This window comes from Carcharodon carcharias, chromosome 4 (genome assembly GCF_017639515.1).
Source record: "Carcharodon carcharias isolate sCarCar2 chromosome 4, sCarCar2.pri, whole genome shotgun sequence".
NCBI lineage: Eukaryota > Metazoa > Chordata > Chondrichthyes > Lamniformes > Lamnidae > Carcharodon > Carcharodon carcharias.
In genome coordinates, this window is record NC_054470.1 from 159591884 (window position 1) to 159610407 (window position 18524).

Here is an 18524-nt window from a genome sequence, read left to right on the forward strand (position 1 = left end):
GTAGGTGGTTGCCATTTTGAAATGTGCAAAAATCTCTGTTTGTCACACTATGCGCTGTCTTAAACTGCCACACCTCATCTTGGCAACGCACCCTGCCTGCTTGAACCCATGCGCCAACTTAAGGAGAATGTCACCCTAGATATGTATTTCTGAGCTTAAAAATTGAGGCTGACTCCTAATATGTGTATAGCCCTAAATTTGCATTTATTAGCTGAAAAACTTACAACATACACACTGAGGCCTGAACATTAAATTCTAGCAAGCAAAAAGCAGGGGCTCTTATATGGGCTGACTGAAATGCCACAATCTACAGTACTTTCCAAGGAGTATCTGACCTCCTTATTCTTCCCATCAAGGTGTGCTGTCCAACACTTATTTGTATTGAGATTTGTTTGCCAATTGCATGTCCATGTCTATTCTGCAAGCTCTTTTCCTATATTTTCTCGCAATCCTCCACCTGTACTTAACTACACCCCTGAGTTGGTTTCGTCTGCAAGTTTTGAAACTGTACTTCCAATTCCTGAGTCCAAATCATTTATGTAGACGGTCACATACTCACAGAATTTTATTGACACAGAAGGTGACCATTTGGCCCATCGTGTCTGCACCAGATCTCCAAATGAGCATTATGACCTAGTGCCATTGCCCTGCCTTTTCCCTGTACCCCTGCACATTGTTTCTATTCAAATAATCATCTAATGTCCTCTTGAATGCCTTGATTGAACCTGCCATCACACTTCCAGGCAGTGCATTCCAGACCCAAACCACTCGATGTGTGAAAAGATTTTCTCTCACGTCACATTTGTGTTTTTTTGCAAATCACTTTAAATGTGTGCCCTCTTGTTCTTGATCCTTTTACGAGCAGTAACAGCTTCTCCTTATCTACTTTGTCCAGCCCCCTCATGATTTTGAACATCTCTATCAAATCTCCTCTCAGCCGCCTTCTCTCCAAGGAGAACAGTCCCAACCTCCAATCTATCCTCATAGCTGAAGTTTCTCATCCCTAGAACCATTCTTGTAAACCTCTTCTGCACACTCCACAATGTTCACATCCTACCTATAATGTAACGTCCAGAACTGTACACACTACTCCAGCTGAGGTCTAACGAGTGTTTTATATGAATTCAACATAACCTCCTTGCTTTTGTACTCTATGCCCCTATTAATAAAGCCCAGGATACTATATGCTTTATTAACTGCTCTCTCCACCTGTCCTGCCACCTTTAATGATCTATGCACATTTACACCGAGGTCTTTCTGTCCCTGCACCCACTTCAAAATTTCACCCTTTATTTTACACTGTCTGTCCATGTTCTTCCTACCAAAATGCATCACCTCACACTTCCCCACATTGAACTTCATCTGCCACCTATCTGCCCACTCCACCAACAGGTTTATGTCCTCTTGAAGTTACACACCATCTTCCTCACAGTTCATAACACTCCCAAGCTTCGTATCATCCACAAACTTTGAAATTACCCCCCTGCATACCAAGATCTAGATCATTAATATATATCAGGAAAAGCAGGGGTCCCAATACTGACCCCTGGGGAACTCCACTACAAATCTCCCTCCAGCCCGAAAAATATCCATTGACCATTACTCTTTGCCTCCTGTTTTTCAGCCAATTTTGTGTCCCAAGTTGTTACTGTTCCTTTTATTCCATGAGCAATAACTTATCACAAGTCTGTTGTGTGACACTGTGTCAAATGCCCTTTCAAAAGTCCACGTACACCACATCAATAGCATTATCCTCATCAACCTTTTCTGTTACCTCTTCAAAAAACTCCAGCAGGTTAGTTAAACACTATTTCCCCTTTAGAAATCCATGCTGGCTCTTCCTTATCAACCCATATTTTTCCATGTGATTACTAATTCTATCCCGAATAATTGTTTCTAGAATCCTGCCCACCACTGATGTGAAACTGACTGGTCTGTGATTGCTGAGTTTATCCTTTCAAGCTTTTTAAACAAGGGTGTAATGTTTGCAATTCTCCAGACCTCTGGCATCTGCCTTGAGTCTAGGGAAGACTGAAAAATTATGACTACTGCCCCTTCAGTTTCAACTTTCCTTCAATATCCTTGGATGCATCTCGTCCAGTCCCGGTGCCTTGTCAGCTTTAAGTACAGGCAGCCTATTCAACACTTCCTCTTTATCAATTGTGAACCCTTCTAGTGACAGAGTTTCTTCATCCGTCATCATGGCCTGGGTAGTATCTACCTCCTTGGTAAAGCTGGTGCAAAGCATTCATTTAATACCTAGCCATGGCCCCTTCATCCATGGATAAATTCTCTTTTAGGTCCCTAATCGTCCTTTTACCACCCATTTACTATTTATATGCCTATAGAAGACTTTGGGATTCCCCTTTATGATGGCTGCCAGTCTTTTCTCAGAATCCCTCTTTGCTTCTCCAATATGCTTTTTCACCTCCCCACTGAACCTTCTTTCCTCTTGATTCTCAATTGTATTTTCGACCTGACACCTGTCATAAGCACACTTTTTCTTTTCTGTCTTAAATTCTATCTCCTTTTTCATCCAAGGAGCTTTGGATTTGTTTGCCCTACCTTTCCCTTTCGATGGAATAAAGCTTGACTGTGCCTGCACCCAGTTCTATTTTGAAGGTAGCCCATTGTTCAGCTACAGTTTTTCTTGCCAATCTTTCGTTCCAGTCTATCTGGCCCAGCTCCATTCTTGCCCCATTGCAGTTGGCTCTCATCCAGTTAATTATTCTTACTCTGGATTGCCTATCAGCCTCTTCTATCATCATCCTAAAACGTACAATACAATGATCAGTGTCTCCTAAATGTTCCCTCACTGACACGTGTTCTACTTGGCCCATGTCATTTCCAAGAACCAAGCCCAACAGTGCATCGTTTCTTGTTGGATTGGACACATGCTACTGTAGAAAATTTTCCTGACAATCTAGGAACTTTTGCCCATCCCCACCCTTTACACTACCACTGGTCCTAGTCTACATTCGGATAATTAAAGTCCCCCATTATAACTACCCTATAATGCTTGCATCACTCTGTAATTTCCCTGCAGATTTGTTCTTCTCACTATTTGGTGGTCTAGAGACTACACTGAGCAGTATAATTGCACCCTTTTTGTTCCTTTGCTCAAGCCAAAGTGAACAGCAATAGTCCCTGCATGGATTCTTGTGGAATATGTCTTCTCATCTTTTGCCAATCTAACATTTTACAATAGAGCATAACCTGATCAGGAACAAGCCTGACTTGTATTGACTTTATTTCAGAGTGAATTGTACTCTTGCCTCTCTCCAGTTTTCTCATTGTGTCTTGAAAACATTAACTAAGATATGATTCAACTGGTTCTAAAAGCTTTTCAGTATTGTCTTAAAGTGGCCATTCTATATCTGGGAATCAAGGCCTGAGTTGGAAGGCTAATTGATATTGGAAGCCGTTAAAGTCCATTTATGTACAGTTGTCACCCAACATCTCCATGTACACATTTTCCAGTGTGTGGCTAATGAACCTAAACAGGGATCCTGCTCCTTGTGTGTGTTCTCTCCATCCTCCACCCACCCTGCCACGCTCATTCCATTTTAAAGAAGCCCAGAGCTGTTCAGGCTAATTTGTTGCAGTCAATTCCTGCCATTGATGTCATCAGGTAGGTTTTTTTTTAAAAAGTGCAATAACCAGGGAAATATAGTCATATCATCAGTGTGATAGGTGTAACTGTGGTAGTTAAGTTATGTTTGCCCTTTATGGGATTTTTCAGCCCTAACAAAATGGTTTAGAAAACATTGATCCTTGTGGTACTAAGATCAATTGGTGGTATTCATGTAATGAATTCTATGTCAGCATAGGTTCCTTAAGTGCACTTAAAATGATTTCCCCTGCCAAATTCCACTTAAATTGGCTTTGTGTTGCTAGAATTGAGTTGACATGTTTTTTGACTTTGGATGTAGCCTTGAACAATATGCAGGTGAGATATTGTCACATCTATCAAGCTGAAGGAGTTTTGCCTAGATGCAGATGACTGGTGAGGGCATGAGAAGGTCATTTGAAGGAACAAGGACAAGTTGGCAAAGGAAAATCAAAAATTATCTCATGATAACGGATGTTGGAGAAGCTTCCGCAATTGACACTCATGGCAGGGTTGTGCTCATATATCATAACACATATTAGGAAATCCCAAGTGTGCAGCCGCTGTCTCTCCTTCGTTAATTTTGGTGCTAATGGACAGCAAATCAAAGGTGCATTCCTGCCGTTTACCAAGATATGCTCTGTGCTAGTATGAGATTGCTGAACCACTTTTGTGAGCTACGACCAAAAATAAAACCAATTGCCAGACCCAAGCAAAAAAGGAATATATTACATTCCCATTAGCCAACCCTATGAAAATTAAATTGCTCAACAAAACAGTGATATCAGCTGAGATATTACCGAGTTATATTCAGCATTGTCGAGGATGGAGGAACCAACCTTGTCATTGTGGCTGAATTTGTGGCACTTTCCCCTCTGTCCGGACGTTCTAAGTTTCAGCCCTGTTACAGGATTGAGCTCCTATTTCAGACTGACGTCTCTGTGCAGTACTGATGGACTTTGGAGCTGACATCAAACCAAGGCCCTGTTTGCCTGTTCCAGTAATTCTGGTTCCATGGTGCTATTTGAAGACAAGCAGGAAATTCTTATAATGTAGCTAATATTCCTCTGTCAGTTACCACCAGCAAAAACAAGAGGACTTTTGTTCAGTAGCTGTTTGTTGAAAGTGTTTCCTCCATAACAACAGATACTGGGCTTGGAGGACAAAAATATAAACTAATTGAGCAAAAAAAAATAAACTAATTGAGCAAAGTATTTTGAGACATTCTGATCCAGCAAGGCGTAATATAACCTATTCAGGCATATTAGTAATTAGACATTTCAAAGCCTGCCAGGAGCCATTGAGATTAAAGGTTTATTTCTAAGTAGAGACTTTTTTTATATTACAAAGTTTCTTTATTGCATTGCTACGGAGAATGAGCCTTTGCAGGAATTCTTGATCTGAGAAGCTGCTTCATTGCTTGAGTGTAGCTGTGCATGACTCTGCTGGAACAGTTAGAGGTCACAGTGTCATGTGGTAATTACTGCTGCTTCAATCACTGAAACACTGTTAATCAAAATCTTTAAAATAGTTCACCTGATTGTGCCCAGAGAAGATATGTGCAACATCTCTTTCTTTCAAGGGTAGGTGTTTAAAGTGCTAACTGCCTGCACATTGTTTCAAAATAGGTAAATGGTGCCATCTTGTGGTAACATCTACATTGCAACCATTTTGCTGCATTTTTTTAAAGGAAGTACTTGCATCCTCTGACTATCTCAAACCACTTTACTATCACCAGATTATTTTTGAGACCTAGTCAGAGTGGATATTTGCAGGCATTTACAGCAGCCAGCTTGCACACACAAGGGTCACACAAGCAGCCAATCTCTGTCCTGTAGTGTTGACCGACACTGGGAGAACTCTCTGCTCCTCTTCAAATAGTAACAGTGGATCATTTACATCCAACTGAGAATAGAAGACAATCTTGGTTTAACATCTACTGCATGGTCTACTGCTTCTAGCACATCTTCTAAACTGTTATGCAACAATAACACCTGGTCATTTATACTTAAATTAGTTGTTTGAGTCACACCAGCAATTTATATTTCAGCTTAGATAAATTTTGGGCAAGTCTTTTTCCAAATGAACTGTACATATATTTTGTCAAGTTAATGTCAGTCATTCCATGCCAGCCCTGTTATGCTTTCTGTAATCGAAGAACTGGTGATCTTTCAGTCTTCAGGTGCATGTGTTGTAAAGTATATGACTTTGTGTTGAACCGACCCGCCCTTGTTCTCAGCTGTATTTGCTTTGGGTGGAGGTCTATATATCGGCTGTTAATGAATATTTTGCCAAAGTAACAAGGTACATGTTAAAATCTTGTGACCTGTTAAGAACTGTAAATGTTTTTATGAATTCATTCACTTTGTTTTCCAGTTTCCTTATTTTGCCTTTTCTCTATCAGGTGACACAGAACACTGTTCATTGCAAAGTCATTTCTGCTTTATAGTGTGATTCAAAATAAGGAAGGAAACTGGCTCCCACTCGGTCAGTGACTCCCTCTTATGCTGCCTGTTTATCTTCCAGAGATCAGCATCATTAGTAAGAGATTTTTCCCCCCTCACGTTTTTCTCCTCCGTGGAATTAACTCCACTTGGTTATTGTTCTGCTGTGCCAGGCATCCTCCAATGGTTATTGCTCATATGTAACCTTGGTGGTGTCCGATCAGCAGGCCATTCAAACTCTGGCCACATGAGACATGCCTAATGATCCCATTCTCATGCATGGTTGAAATAGCGGTTAGTGGATAGCACTCGCATTGCAACTCTGGCCGTTTTTCCCCCCCCCAATTTAATGTAGGAACGTTGAGGTCAATTGTAATGCCCCTTCCACTTAAAACCAAAAAAAATCTGACATTACAATAGGCCTGTGAATCTGTTTGTGAACCTGTGGGGGAAAAAATATCTTGAAGGGCATGTATTATAGCTGCATATTCCAAGCACAAGACTTTCACGAGCACAGTTTAATATATCTCAGATGTTACAGCTACAGATTGTTAAACACATACCATGACTTGCTTTTATAAATCAGCTCCTGGCCTCCTCCTCACTCTCAGCTGTAACATGCACGCTGCCAATCTTCTTGTATTGCAAACTTATACCTTATACTGTCTGCTTATCTTCCCACAGCATCTCCTTTGGCTCTGAAGAGTCACACGGACTCAAAATGGTAACTCTGTTTCTCTCTCCACAGATGCTGCCAGACCTGCTGAATTTTTCCAGAATTTTCTGTTTATACTTGATTTCCAGCATCCACAGTATTTTGCTTTTATCAACTAAAAAGGATCAGCTGATCTAACATTGACAATTTTTTAAACCTTACAGAATTTTAGATACTTAACAACCTCATTGTGCAATAATTCATCATCTTGCTTCACCCAGCAAGTCTTACAGTAAATCAATTCCTCAACATTATACTCTAGTCTTTATTAAAAGCAAAATACTATGGATGCTGGAAATCTGAAATAAAAACAAAATGCTGGAAAAACTCAGCAGGTCTGGCAGCATCTGTGGAGAGAGAAGCAGCTAACATTGCAAATCCAATATGACTCTACTTCTTTGGATCTAATGTGGAACCACTGTAGCTCAGTGAGCACAGGAGAGATATCCGAGCAGTCCTCGGCGTGATTTAAAATGTGGCCAGCAGTGTTGTGGATACAATGAAGTTTATGGTGGACAACTGCTGTTGAGGCCAGCCTGGAGATCATTGGATAGTGGATTCTGGAGGTAACAAAGGCATGGATGGTGGTTTTGGCAGCAGATGAGTTGAGGTGGACAGGAGATGTTATGGAGGTGGTAGTATGTGGGGTCGAAGAGGACAATGAGGCTGCAGTCAGGTAACTTCAATCTGAGATGATGGCCGGGAAGAGAATGGAATCAATGGCAAGGGAACTGGTGGAGACTGAAGACAATGGCTTCATACTACCCAATGTTTATTCAGATTAAATTGTTGCCCTACCAGGAATAGATATGGGAGGAACAAGTTTACAATTGAGAGGCAGTGGAGGTGTTGAGAGGTGGAAAGGTAAAACTAGATGTATCAGCATATGGCTAACACCACATGTCAAGTCTTTGGATGATGTTGCTGAGGGTCTGAATATAGAAAAGGAACAGGAATGGCTAAGGAGAGACCCTTGCATGCCAGATGTAATAATGCACCTGTGGGAAGAGCACTCATTGCTAGTGATGGTCTGGCTACAATTGGATAGGAGAGTGTCGAACCATGTAAGGGCATTCCAACTCGGTTGAACAATGGTGGAGTGACACTGGAGGAAAATGGTGTGTCAACTGCAGAGAGGTCAAGAAGGATGAGGAAGGATAGTGTACCATAGTCATAATCACATACAAGGTCCTTAAGGGCATTTCACTACTGTGGTAAGAGTGGGTGCTTGATTAGAGAGATTCAGATGCGAGTGGTGGGAAATATTAGCATGGATTTGGAGGCAACAGTTCATTTAAGGACTGTGAAAAGGACTGGAAATTAGAGATGTGGTAGTTTAGCAAGGATCGTGGAGTTGATGTGTTCTTTGAGGATGGTGGTGATGGTTTTGAAAGGGAGGGGGACAGTACCTGAGGATCGGGGACTATTTTGGGTAGCATGGTGTCAGGGAGGGAAGTGGGATAGTTAGCACAGAAAGGCAGACAGCCTGATGAACATGGCTTGTAGTGATAAGCAGCTGGATTAGCCTTGCATTTCAGGATATTTTTTATTCTTCCGTGGGATGTAGATGTTGCTGGCTAGGTCAGCACTTGTTGCCCATTCCTAGTTGTCCTTGAGAAGGTGGTGAGCTGCATTCTTCAACCACTGCAGTCCAACTTGTGCAGGCACACCCACAGTGCTGCTGGTAAGGGAGTTCCAGGATTTTGATCTCTTGACGGTGAAGGAACAGCACTATAGTTCCGAGACAAGATGGCTTGGAAAGAAACTTGCAGGTGGGTGGTACTCCCATATGTTTTCTGCATTTGCCCTTCTATGGGGTAGAGGTTGCAGGTTTGGAAGGTGCTCTTGAAAGAGCTTTGGTGGGTTTCTGCATCTTGTAAATGGTACACAGCCTGGCCATTGTGGGTGGATGGTGGAGGGACTGAATGTTTAAGGTGGTGGTTGGGGTGCCAATCAAGTGGGCTGCTTTGTCCTGGATGGTGTCAAGCTTCTTGAATGTTGGAGCTGCACTCATCTGGGCAAGTGGAGCGTATTCCATCGCACTCCTTGTAGATGGTGGACAGGCTTTGGGGAGTCAGGAGGTGAGTTACTTGCCTCAGAATTTCCAGCCTTGGACCTGCTATTGTACCACAGTATGTTTTTGGCTAGTTCAGTTCAGGTTCTGGTCAATGGTAACCCCCAGGATGTTGAGGGATTCAGCGATGGTAATGGCTTTGAATGTCAAGGGAATTTGATTGGATTCTCTCTTGTTGGCCATTCCTAAGGTTGCCAACTGCAAGTAAATGTATTCCTAGAGGTTTTATCACATGACTTGCCCACATTCCACCCATTAGTCGGCCAATGCACCCATTCTTGTGACTTACTCCAATTGGAAAGCAAAAAGACTTATTAGCTAATTGGATAATGTTTGAATGTCAGCCGAACTTCCTTTTTTCCCCATTTTCAATATTTTTATATCTGGTAAAGAGAAATGTTCAAAGGAAATGGGGGAAAAAAAAAACTTTTTGGTGTCTTTATGATATTTCTCCGAAGTTGCACATAGCAGTGTCCTGGAGATTGATCTTCAATTCCTGGAAACTTCAGGCCAATCCTTGAGGATTGGCAACCCCAGGCGTTTCCCAACAATTGTGTGGTGCAAATGTTACTTGCCACTTACCAGCCCAAGTTTGAATGTTGTCCAGGCCTTGCTGCATATTGGAAAAGACTGGAATTGCAAACGGTATGGAACATTGTGCAGCCATTAGTGATCATCCCCACTTCTGACCTTATGTTGGAAGGAAGGTCATCGATAAAGCAGCTGAAGATGGTTGGGTCAAGGACACTATCCTGAGGAGCTCCTACAGTGATGTACTGAGACTGAAATGATTGGCCTCCAATATCCACACCATCTTCCTTTGTGCTAAGTATGGTTCCAACCAGTACAAAGTTTTCTCCTTGATTCCCACTAGAGCTCCTTGATGCCACACTTGGTCAAAGGCTGCCATGATATCATAGGAAGTTGCTCTCATCTCCCCTCTTGAGTTTCGCTTTTTTGTCCATGTTTGGGCCAAGGTCAAAAGCCAAGTGGCCCTGGCAGAACCCAAACTGAGCATCAGGGAGCAAGTTATTGGTGTATGAATGGCACTGTTGGCGACACCCTCCATCACTTTATTGATTATCAAGAGGAGGCTTGCCCTGCAGTTGAATTGCATGCTGGACAGGAGTGTAATCAATACCATAAAGTAAATAAATTAAAAGAGTGAATGCTTACAGTGCAGTGTTGTTTGTTTTTATATCTCATTTACCCATAAGACTTTGCTTTTGTCATTTTGGAGGCTGTGATTTTTGTAAATTGCAGGGTTAATATAGAGTTAGGATCAGAAAAATAAAAGCTGAAAAGCACAGAAAACTATAATAATAGCTACAGTCTGTTCATGAATTGGTGCATGGCAATAGAATCAGGCTCATTACAATACTAGCATTTAAAACAATGTCTTATCATCTCGAAATATCTGAACGTAAAACAGTGAATTACTGTTTAAAATACAATGATGTATAGTCAATGTTATGGTAACAATGTTCCACAAACATGAGTTGTAGTGATTGGAGGGGAGGAGTTGATGAGGACATCAGGAGAATTCTTGGCTCCTCTGAATTGTGTCTTGGGATCTTTGAGATCTATTGGGATAGACAGGAACTCAGTTTAATCTCTTAGCTGAAGGTTAGCTCCTCTGTTTACCATTGAACAGAATGCGACTTTATGCTTAGAATTTCCTAACCTGTGATATGTCATTGATGGAGGTGTCAAGCAGAGGCTTGTTGCTCCTCTCACTAGAAGGTTAATTATCCTGTGCTGCTCTTCACATTTTGTCAGCGAGATCAGCAGAGTAGTTGGTGACAGCCCACTTTGGAGTGGCATGCAATTTAGAAAGCGGATAAGAGGAGAATACATAAACTGGTTCTTTTTGATAAATATTGTGTGGACCCAGGGGCATATATTAGCACTCTCCCTCTCTCACCCTTGTGATCTCCTCTGTTTTGTTACTTTGTTGGATTGAGGGGGTGCTAAAGTAATTTTGCTATTTTTTTCAAACTTCCCAGAAATTGTGCCTTTCTGACGGACCTACCAGTACCTAATTTGTACGTGCCAGCCAGATACTTATGGTTTTAACTGCTATTTTTTGTGTGTGAATCTTTTGCAAAGGATATCAGTTTCCAAAGGTGGAAATTAAATGGGACGGCAATGAACAGAAAGAAAGCATGATCTGAAGGAAAAAAGGACACCAATAAGGAAAGGACGAGAATATGAATGGAAGCCTGATATAAAAGTTGTCTTCTCTCCAATTTCCATATTTTATTTAAAAAGCACCATATGTGTTGGTTGTGTTTCCAGTTATTTGTGATTTATATACATCAGTGGTCTCCTCAAACCTTGTTGGATTTGGCTTGGGCAGTTGCAGAGAAATTTCTGAGTGTTCTTTCAGAAATTTGCCACTGAGTTTTTTTTCTCTTGGGTTCACCTTGCAGGAGACAATTTTGTTAATGCGTGAGATTGTACCATTAACTGACATGTTGGGTTTAATTAAGCTGATGGACCTTGTTGTAAGGTGTTGGTTATGATTAGGTCTTAATAAAGTCTTCGTAGTCTTAAGTAGGTTAACTGTTAATGTATTTATTAACTAAAGAACTACGTGGGTTCAAGCTAGGAGCTTGTCACCGTGCTTGCTTGTGCACATGGCTCTGTCTAACACTAAACTGACCCCTCCTATGTGTGGGTCATGTGTTCTCTTACACATTATGTACTGTACTCAGTCTCATATTAACCCTTTATGTGTCACACCCTTATACTAAGACCTCTCTCCACTTTGTACGTTTGTATGAACCATGAAAGAGGGCATATTCAAATATCAATAAATAATAGCGCTCCACTGTAACTAGAGCAATATGGGACAGGAAATTTGCACCAGGCAGTGAACTTGATGGAGACCCATTCATCAGGGGTTGTTGGCATCACAGTATTATAAAGGTGCCTTAACTAAGGACTTCTGACATATGCAACAGTCTGAAATAACCACTAGTCATTGACACTGAAAATCTGATTAATAAACTGGGCTTTAAATTATCCTGATGGGATAAGATGTGTTAATGGTAGTCAAACTGGGAGCCAGTATGATCCTGGAGGGAACCTTTTTTTAAAAACATAATCTCTCCCTTGTGCTCATACTGATTTCCAATTTTAAACTTGAGATACAAGCAGTTCAGGGAAGTGATCACTTCAGATTAGCTTACTCCCTTCCTAATAGCACACTGAGTGTACATGCCCCAGACGGACCTGAGTGGTTCATGAAGGCAGTTCACCATCACCACCTCGAGCAATTGGGGATGGGCAACAAGTGCTGGCCTTGCCAGCGACACTCAAACCCATGGAAGAATAAAAAATATTATTTTAAGTCCAATTCTGATCAGCTTTTATACAGTTATAAATAACATAACTTTTGCACTCAATAGACCAATTTTACTTCAATGTAGTTGTGAATTTATGTTACATATACTGGTATCATGTTCTTTACCACAATCTGAAAATGAAAGTGGGGATGAGCATTAAAAAGTTAGTTGTTCACATGGAAAGTCATTTTATGTGTTTGATTTTATTGCAGTCTGTATCTGTTCAAACTCGGAATAGCACCACAAATTCAAGACTTGCTGGGAAAGGTGGATTTCACAGGTAGGTGTGTTATTTGCTTCTTTTTTTCAGGCAAGTTTCTATGAAAAAGATGCCAATTCAGGAAATTTCCTGGGTGTTCACATTTTAATTGCAGTGTGTACAGTTTGTTTGAACTGATAATTTTGCATAATAAACTTGTAACATTATCTTTTCTTTTACAGAGGAGGAAATAAGTAATATGCGTAAGGAATTAGAGAAGTATGGCATTCAGATGCCTGCATTCAGTAAAATTGGTGGAATTCTGGCAAATGAACTTTCAGTTGATGAAGCTACCTGTAAGTATGTGGTTATTATAGACTGCAGATTGCTTAAGAAAAAAAAACAATGTGCGATAAGTATGTCAAATCTTGCATTGGAAGAATTGTCCCAGGTGCTGAAACATTAACTATATCTTGGTGCTTCTTTCTGTAATTGGAAATTAAGTTGTAATAAAATGCCAAATAATGTTTGGTATCTGAAAATTCAACTCATTCAGATAGATTTCAGTTCATTATAAAAATTTACACCTTAACTGTAATGGCTTTCTCTTTTTACTGAAATGTTTAATTCTAAATGCTAGTTTGTTTGTAACTATATTAATGCCACATTATCACATTTCATGTTCAATTCATTTCCCTTATTTCCTTATCCAGTGCATGCTGCAGTAATTGCAATCAATGAAGCAATAGCTCGAGGAGTTGCAGAGGAGACCATAAAGACTTTAATGAATCCAAATGCTGTTTTAACTAATATAGAAAATACTTCAGCTTGGGATTACCAAGAGAAGTTATTTCGGGCCAAGCAAACAAAGCAGGAGAGTGCCAAAAGTAAGGTAGGATATCCTGTTCAATTATTGCCGTACACGTATAAAGGTGAGAATCCTAGCTCTTGCGGTCAGTGATTTACAATAGTTGTAATTAGCTTTCCACTGGGAGGGTATTGTAGTACTGCTGTTGAACTATACAGATTTTAAGATTATCTACCTTTTTGATCATGCACTTAACTACAGAATTAATTTTCTTTAAACTAAAGATCACAACTATTCTAAAATGAAAAAAAATCACTATTTAGTCAGGGTACATAATCGCTTCATGAATTTTTATGCGCTGTGTTTTGGACTACTAGGATGTGCCCTTGAACGTTTCCCATGCAGTCTGGAAGCACTGAACAGATATGAGGTCCTTCTGCACTAATGGAAATCAGAAATGTTAACAATTGGAAAGATCATTTCGCCCATCATACCCACTTTCAGTAGAAGTTAGATAACCTTTCTGCCATATCCCTTCTCCATTTTTCCCCTCCGGGAACACATGTCACTGGTATTCTTGTCTTGCCAATTTTAGTGAGAAAGGACATGTGCACCACTCAACTTCCTTAAGTTAGATTCCTAAAAAAAAACTGCAATTACCATGGGAGTTTGAGGCAAGTTATCTGATGTGTGTGTCTGTTTTCACTGGATGACACTTGTACAGATCCAGAAACAGACTACTTCAAATGCCAAATAGCATGGTACTCTGGAGAATGGATGATGGAAAGTGCAAGTAGTGGATTGTAAAAATTTCACTCACTGCGCTTGCTCCTTTGGAATACTTAAAAGATTTCTGTGAGTTCCACAGTCAAGGCTTTGTATTGTATTTGGTTGTTCTAAAAAAAAATGTGGGAACAAACAAAAAGCTAGAAGGAAATTGAGTGTTCCAACCTTATGCCACAGTTGGGGCCCAGCACTTTGATCTAAGAAAAATACTGAATACAATTGAGTGATTTTAGGTTAATGAATTATTATTGTCCTGTCCAGCCTGAAGTTTTGGAGTATAGTGTGCTCGATATATTTTATCACTAACTTGATTCATCAGCAAAATCTGCTGAGCAAGGTTTGGGCATCTGCCCAAATCAGAATGTTAGGTCTGCAGAAGAGTCTGGAATCCGTATTTCTCTTGATTAAATTTTATTTTGAAAAAAAACCTTGCATTTCTGAAATTGGGTTGAGAAAAGGTTTGCTTTGAATGTACTCCTTTCCCATCCTCACAACCACTTTTGCATTTTAATTCCCTTATTTAAAAGTTACCATGACCCAACTTTTTTTTAATTCTGGTTTCTAGAGTGATACTATTAAAGCAGAAGAGAGAGACATGTATGAGGAGCTTCTGACCCGTAAGGAGATTCAAGACAATGTTGATGAAGTCAATGGTGAGCTGATCATTTTCCCCTGATCTTACGTTGTGTTTACATAAACAAGTGCAGTTTGGAACTGAGTGTATACCTGGGAGTTTGGCGAGTGGGAGAGTTAGGTGAGGAGGGGAAGGAGGTATTGCTTCCCTTTTGCTTTTTCTAACTTTTTCATCCTGTAGGAATTGGTTCTTACTCTACTACAGGAAAATAAGCTAGCTCTTTGGTGAGTATCTGGTAAGTGGTTAAGGCATATTCTGTTCCCAAGGTTTAACATAGTATAGAAACTGGTGGTAAGTTTAATAAAATATATAGAAAAGGAAAATACATAATTGAATAAAATAATTAATACTTAATTAAAAAACATTAAGGATGGCAGGACAGAAGATGGGTCACAGCTGCAGTGTGATCCAGGGTAAAAACGTCTGCCATAAGTGTTTGCTGCTCAAAGAGCTAAGAGTCACCAAGCTGGTGGCTGAGCTGCAGATGCTGTGACACAGCAGGGAGGGGAAGGTTACATGGATGCTTTGTACCAGGAGGCAGTCACACCCCTGAGGATAGGGTCTTCTGATTTGGTTAGAGGCGGGTGGGTGTGACTGCGAGTGAAGCAGGTGTAAGGGGACACAAAGGCCAGCGGTGTCAGCCTTTGCAATTGGCCAATAGCTTTGAGGTTCTCTCTGCTTGCTTGGATGAGAGTGGGGGCTGCAGGGTGAGTGAGCAAACTGACCATGGCACCAGGATACAGGAAGCCATTCAAGTGGGGGAGTAAAAAGGAATGTAGGGGTAGTAGGGGACAGTATAGTGAGGGTGATTGGCACTGTTCTCTGCAGCAAAGAGTGAAGACGCAGGTGGCTGTGTTGCCTGCCTAGTGCCAGGGTTTGGGACATTTGCTCAGGGCTGGAGAGGAACTTGCAGTGGGAGGGGGAAAATCCAGTTGTCATAGTCCATGTAGGTACCAACAACATAGTTAGAACTGGGAAAGAGGTTCTGCATAGCCAGTATGAGGTGCTAGGTCTCAAATTAAAAAGCAGAACCTCAAAGGCAATTATCTCTGGATTATTACCTGAGCCATGTGCAAATTGGCATAGGGTACATAAAACTAGAGAGGTGAACGCGTGGCTCAAAGACTGGTGTGGGAGAAGTGGGTTCCAGTTTGTGGGGCCCTGGAACCAGCATTGGAGAAAGTGGGATCTGTATCGTTAGGATGTCCTACACCTGAACCGTGCCGGGCCCAGTGTTCCAGTGAGCTACATAATTAAGGAAATAGGGCTTTAAACTGAATAGTGGGGGCAAAGGATCAAGTTTGAGAAGATGTATTAAATAAAAGAGTAGAGCCAAGGCAAGAGAGAAAGCTATTAATGTGGGAAATGATAAATAGACCATGACAGGAAGGGACAGAGTACAAATCTAAGAATAAATATGCAGATAAGACTAGAGGTTACAAAAATAATAAAATAGCAAAACTAAAGACTCTGTGTCTGAGTGCACGTAGCATTCAAGACAAAACAGATGAACTGACAGTGCTAATAGAAATAAATAAACATGACCTGATAGCCATTACAGAGGATGACAGGGCTGCAGGATGACATAAATTGGAGCCTGCATATTGAAGGATATGAGACATTTAGGAAGGAAGAAAGTTAGGAAAAGGTGGAGGGGTGGCTTTCTTAAGTAAGGATGGTATTAGCGCAGCAGATAGAGGTGACCTAAGTTCAGAAAACCAGGATGTAGAAGCAGTTTGGGTAGAGAAGAGAAATGATAAAGATAAGTCATTTGTGGGAGTGGTGTACAGGCCTCCTAACAGTAACTGTATGGTAGGACAGGGTATAAAGGAGGAAATAATGGAAACTAATCAGAAAGGCATGGCAATAATTAAGGAGAATTTCAATCTACATGTAGACTGGAAAATATCAGATGGGTAAAGGTGGCCTAGATGAGGAATTCATAATGTTTTTGGGATAGTTTCTTAGAACAGCACATTCTGGCACCAACCAGGGAGCAGGCTATATGAGACCTGGTATTGTGCAATGAGATTGGTTTAACTAATGACTACATTGTTAAGTCTCCCCTAGGGAGCAGTGATCATAAAATGATTGAATTTTACATTAAGATTGTGGGACAGAAGAGTGGTTCTAAGACTAATATTTTAAACTTAAGGGCAATTATGAAGGCATGAAAGCAGAGCTGGTGAAAGTGAACTGGCAAATGAGGTTAAGGGATAGGTCCATTGAGATGCAGTGGCAGGCATTTAAGTGGATATTTCAAAATACACGGAATAGAGATATTCCAATGAGAGAGAAAAATTCCAAGGGGAGGACCCACTATCTGTGGTTAACTAAAAATATTAACGATAGTATAAAAGCATATTATTGCGCAAAGTTGGGTGGCAACACAGAAGGTTGGACAGAATATAAAAAACAGCAAAGAATGACGAAAAGATTGATAAGGAAGGAAATATTAGAGTACAAGAGAAAGCTAGCTGGCCTATGAAGACAGATGGGAAGAGTTTCTATAGATATTTTAAGAAGAAAAGAGTTAACAAAGTGAGCGTTGGTCCTATAGAAAATGAGTCAGGGGAATTAGTAATGGAAAATAAGGAGATGGCAGATGAATTGAACTGGTATTTTGTATCGGTCTTCACTGTAGAGGATACAAGTAACATCCCAGAAATAGCTGTAAATCAAAAAATGGAAGGGAGGGAGGAAATCAAGAAAATTACCATCACCAGGGAAGTGGTGCTGAGCAAATTGTTGGAGTAGTGGGCTGACAAGTCCCTGGGTCCTGATGCATTTCATCCAAGTGTAATAGTTAATGTATTGGTTTTAATTTTCCAAATTTCCCTGGATTTCATTATGTTGGAAAATAGCTAATGTAACTCTTACTCATGGAATCATACCTTACAGATCTTGTCCCAGACACCACCATCAATAAAAGCAAAATAGTGCAGATGATGGAGATATTAAATAAAAACAGAAAATGCTGGAAAAACTCAGCAGGTCCGACAGCATCTGTGGAGAGAGAAACAGAGTTAACGTTTCAAGTCAGCTCGACACCTCACAGCACAAAGAGCCATGCTGGCTCGAAACGTTAACCCTGTTTCTCTCTCCACAGATGTTGTCGGATCAGCTGAGTTTTTCCAGCATTTTCTGCTTTTATATCACCATCCCTGGGTATATCCTGTCCCACCGGCAGGGCAGACCCAGCAGAAGTGGCGGCACAGTGGTATGCAGCTGGGGAGAGTTGCCCTGGGAACCCTCAATATCAACTCTGGACCCCAAGAAGTCTCATGGCATCAGGTCAAAATGGGCAAGGAAACATCCTGCTGATTACAAGGTACTGTCCTTGCTCAGCTGATGAATCAGTACTTCTCCATGTTGAACAGCATTTGGAGGAAACAGAGGGTGGCAAGTGCGCAGCATATACTTTGGGTGGGGGACTTCAATGTCCATCACCAGGAGTGGCTCGGTAGCACCACTACAGACTGAGCTGGCTGAGTCCTAAATGACATAGCTGCTAGACTGGGTCAACGGCAGGTGGTGAGGGAATCAACAAGAGGGAAAAACATACTTGACCTCATCCTTGCCAACCTGTCTGCCGCAGAAGCATCTGCCCATGACAGTATTGTTAGGAGTGACCACTGCACAGTCCTTATGGAGACAAAGTCCCATCTTCACATTGAGTATTCCCTCCATCATGTTGTGTGGCACGACCACCATACTAAATGGGATAGATTTTGAACAGATCTAGCAACTTAAGACTGGACATCCATGAGGTGCTGAATTGTACCTGACCACACTCTGCAACCTCATGGCCTGGTGTATCTCCAATTTTCCCATTAATACCAAGCCAGGGGATCAACCAAGGTTCAATGAAGAGTACAGGAGGGCAGGCCAGGATCAACACCAG

At 41.0% G+C, this 18524-nt stretch overlaps 1 protein-coding gene across 2 annotated transcripts in view; it reads left to right on the forward strand.

Moving 5' to 3' along the window:
- Positions 1-18524, forward strand: part of iqgap2 (IQ motif containing GTPase activating protein 2) — a 393779-nt gene that overhangs the window by 207488 nt on the left and 167767 nt on the right. For both annotated transcript variants that reach the window (XM_041185732.1, XM_041185733.1), the window contains exons 6-9: positions 12406-12473; positions 12635-12748; positions 13106-13284; positions 14552-14639. In XM_041185732.1, coding sequence (XP_041041666.1) covers positions 12406-12473; positions 12635-12748; positions 13106-13284; positions 14552-14639 — 449 coding nt within the window. The remainder of the gene's footprint in view (positions 1-12405; positions 12474-12634; positions 12749-13105; positions 13285-14551; positions 14640-18524) is intronic.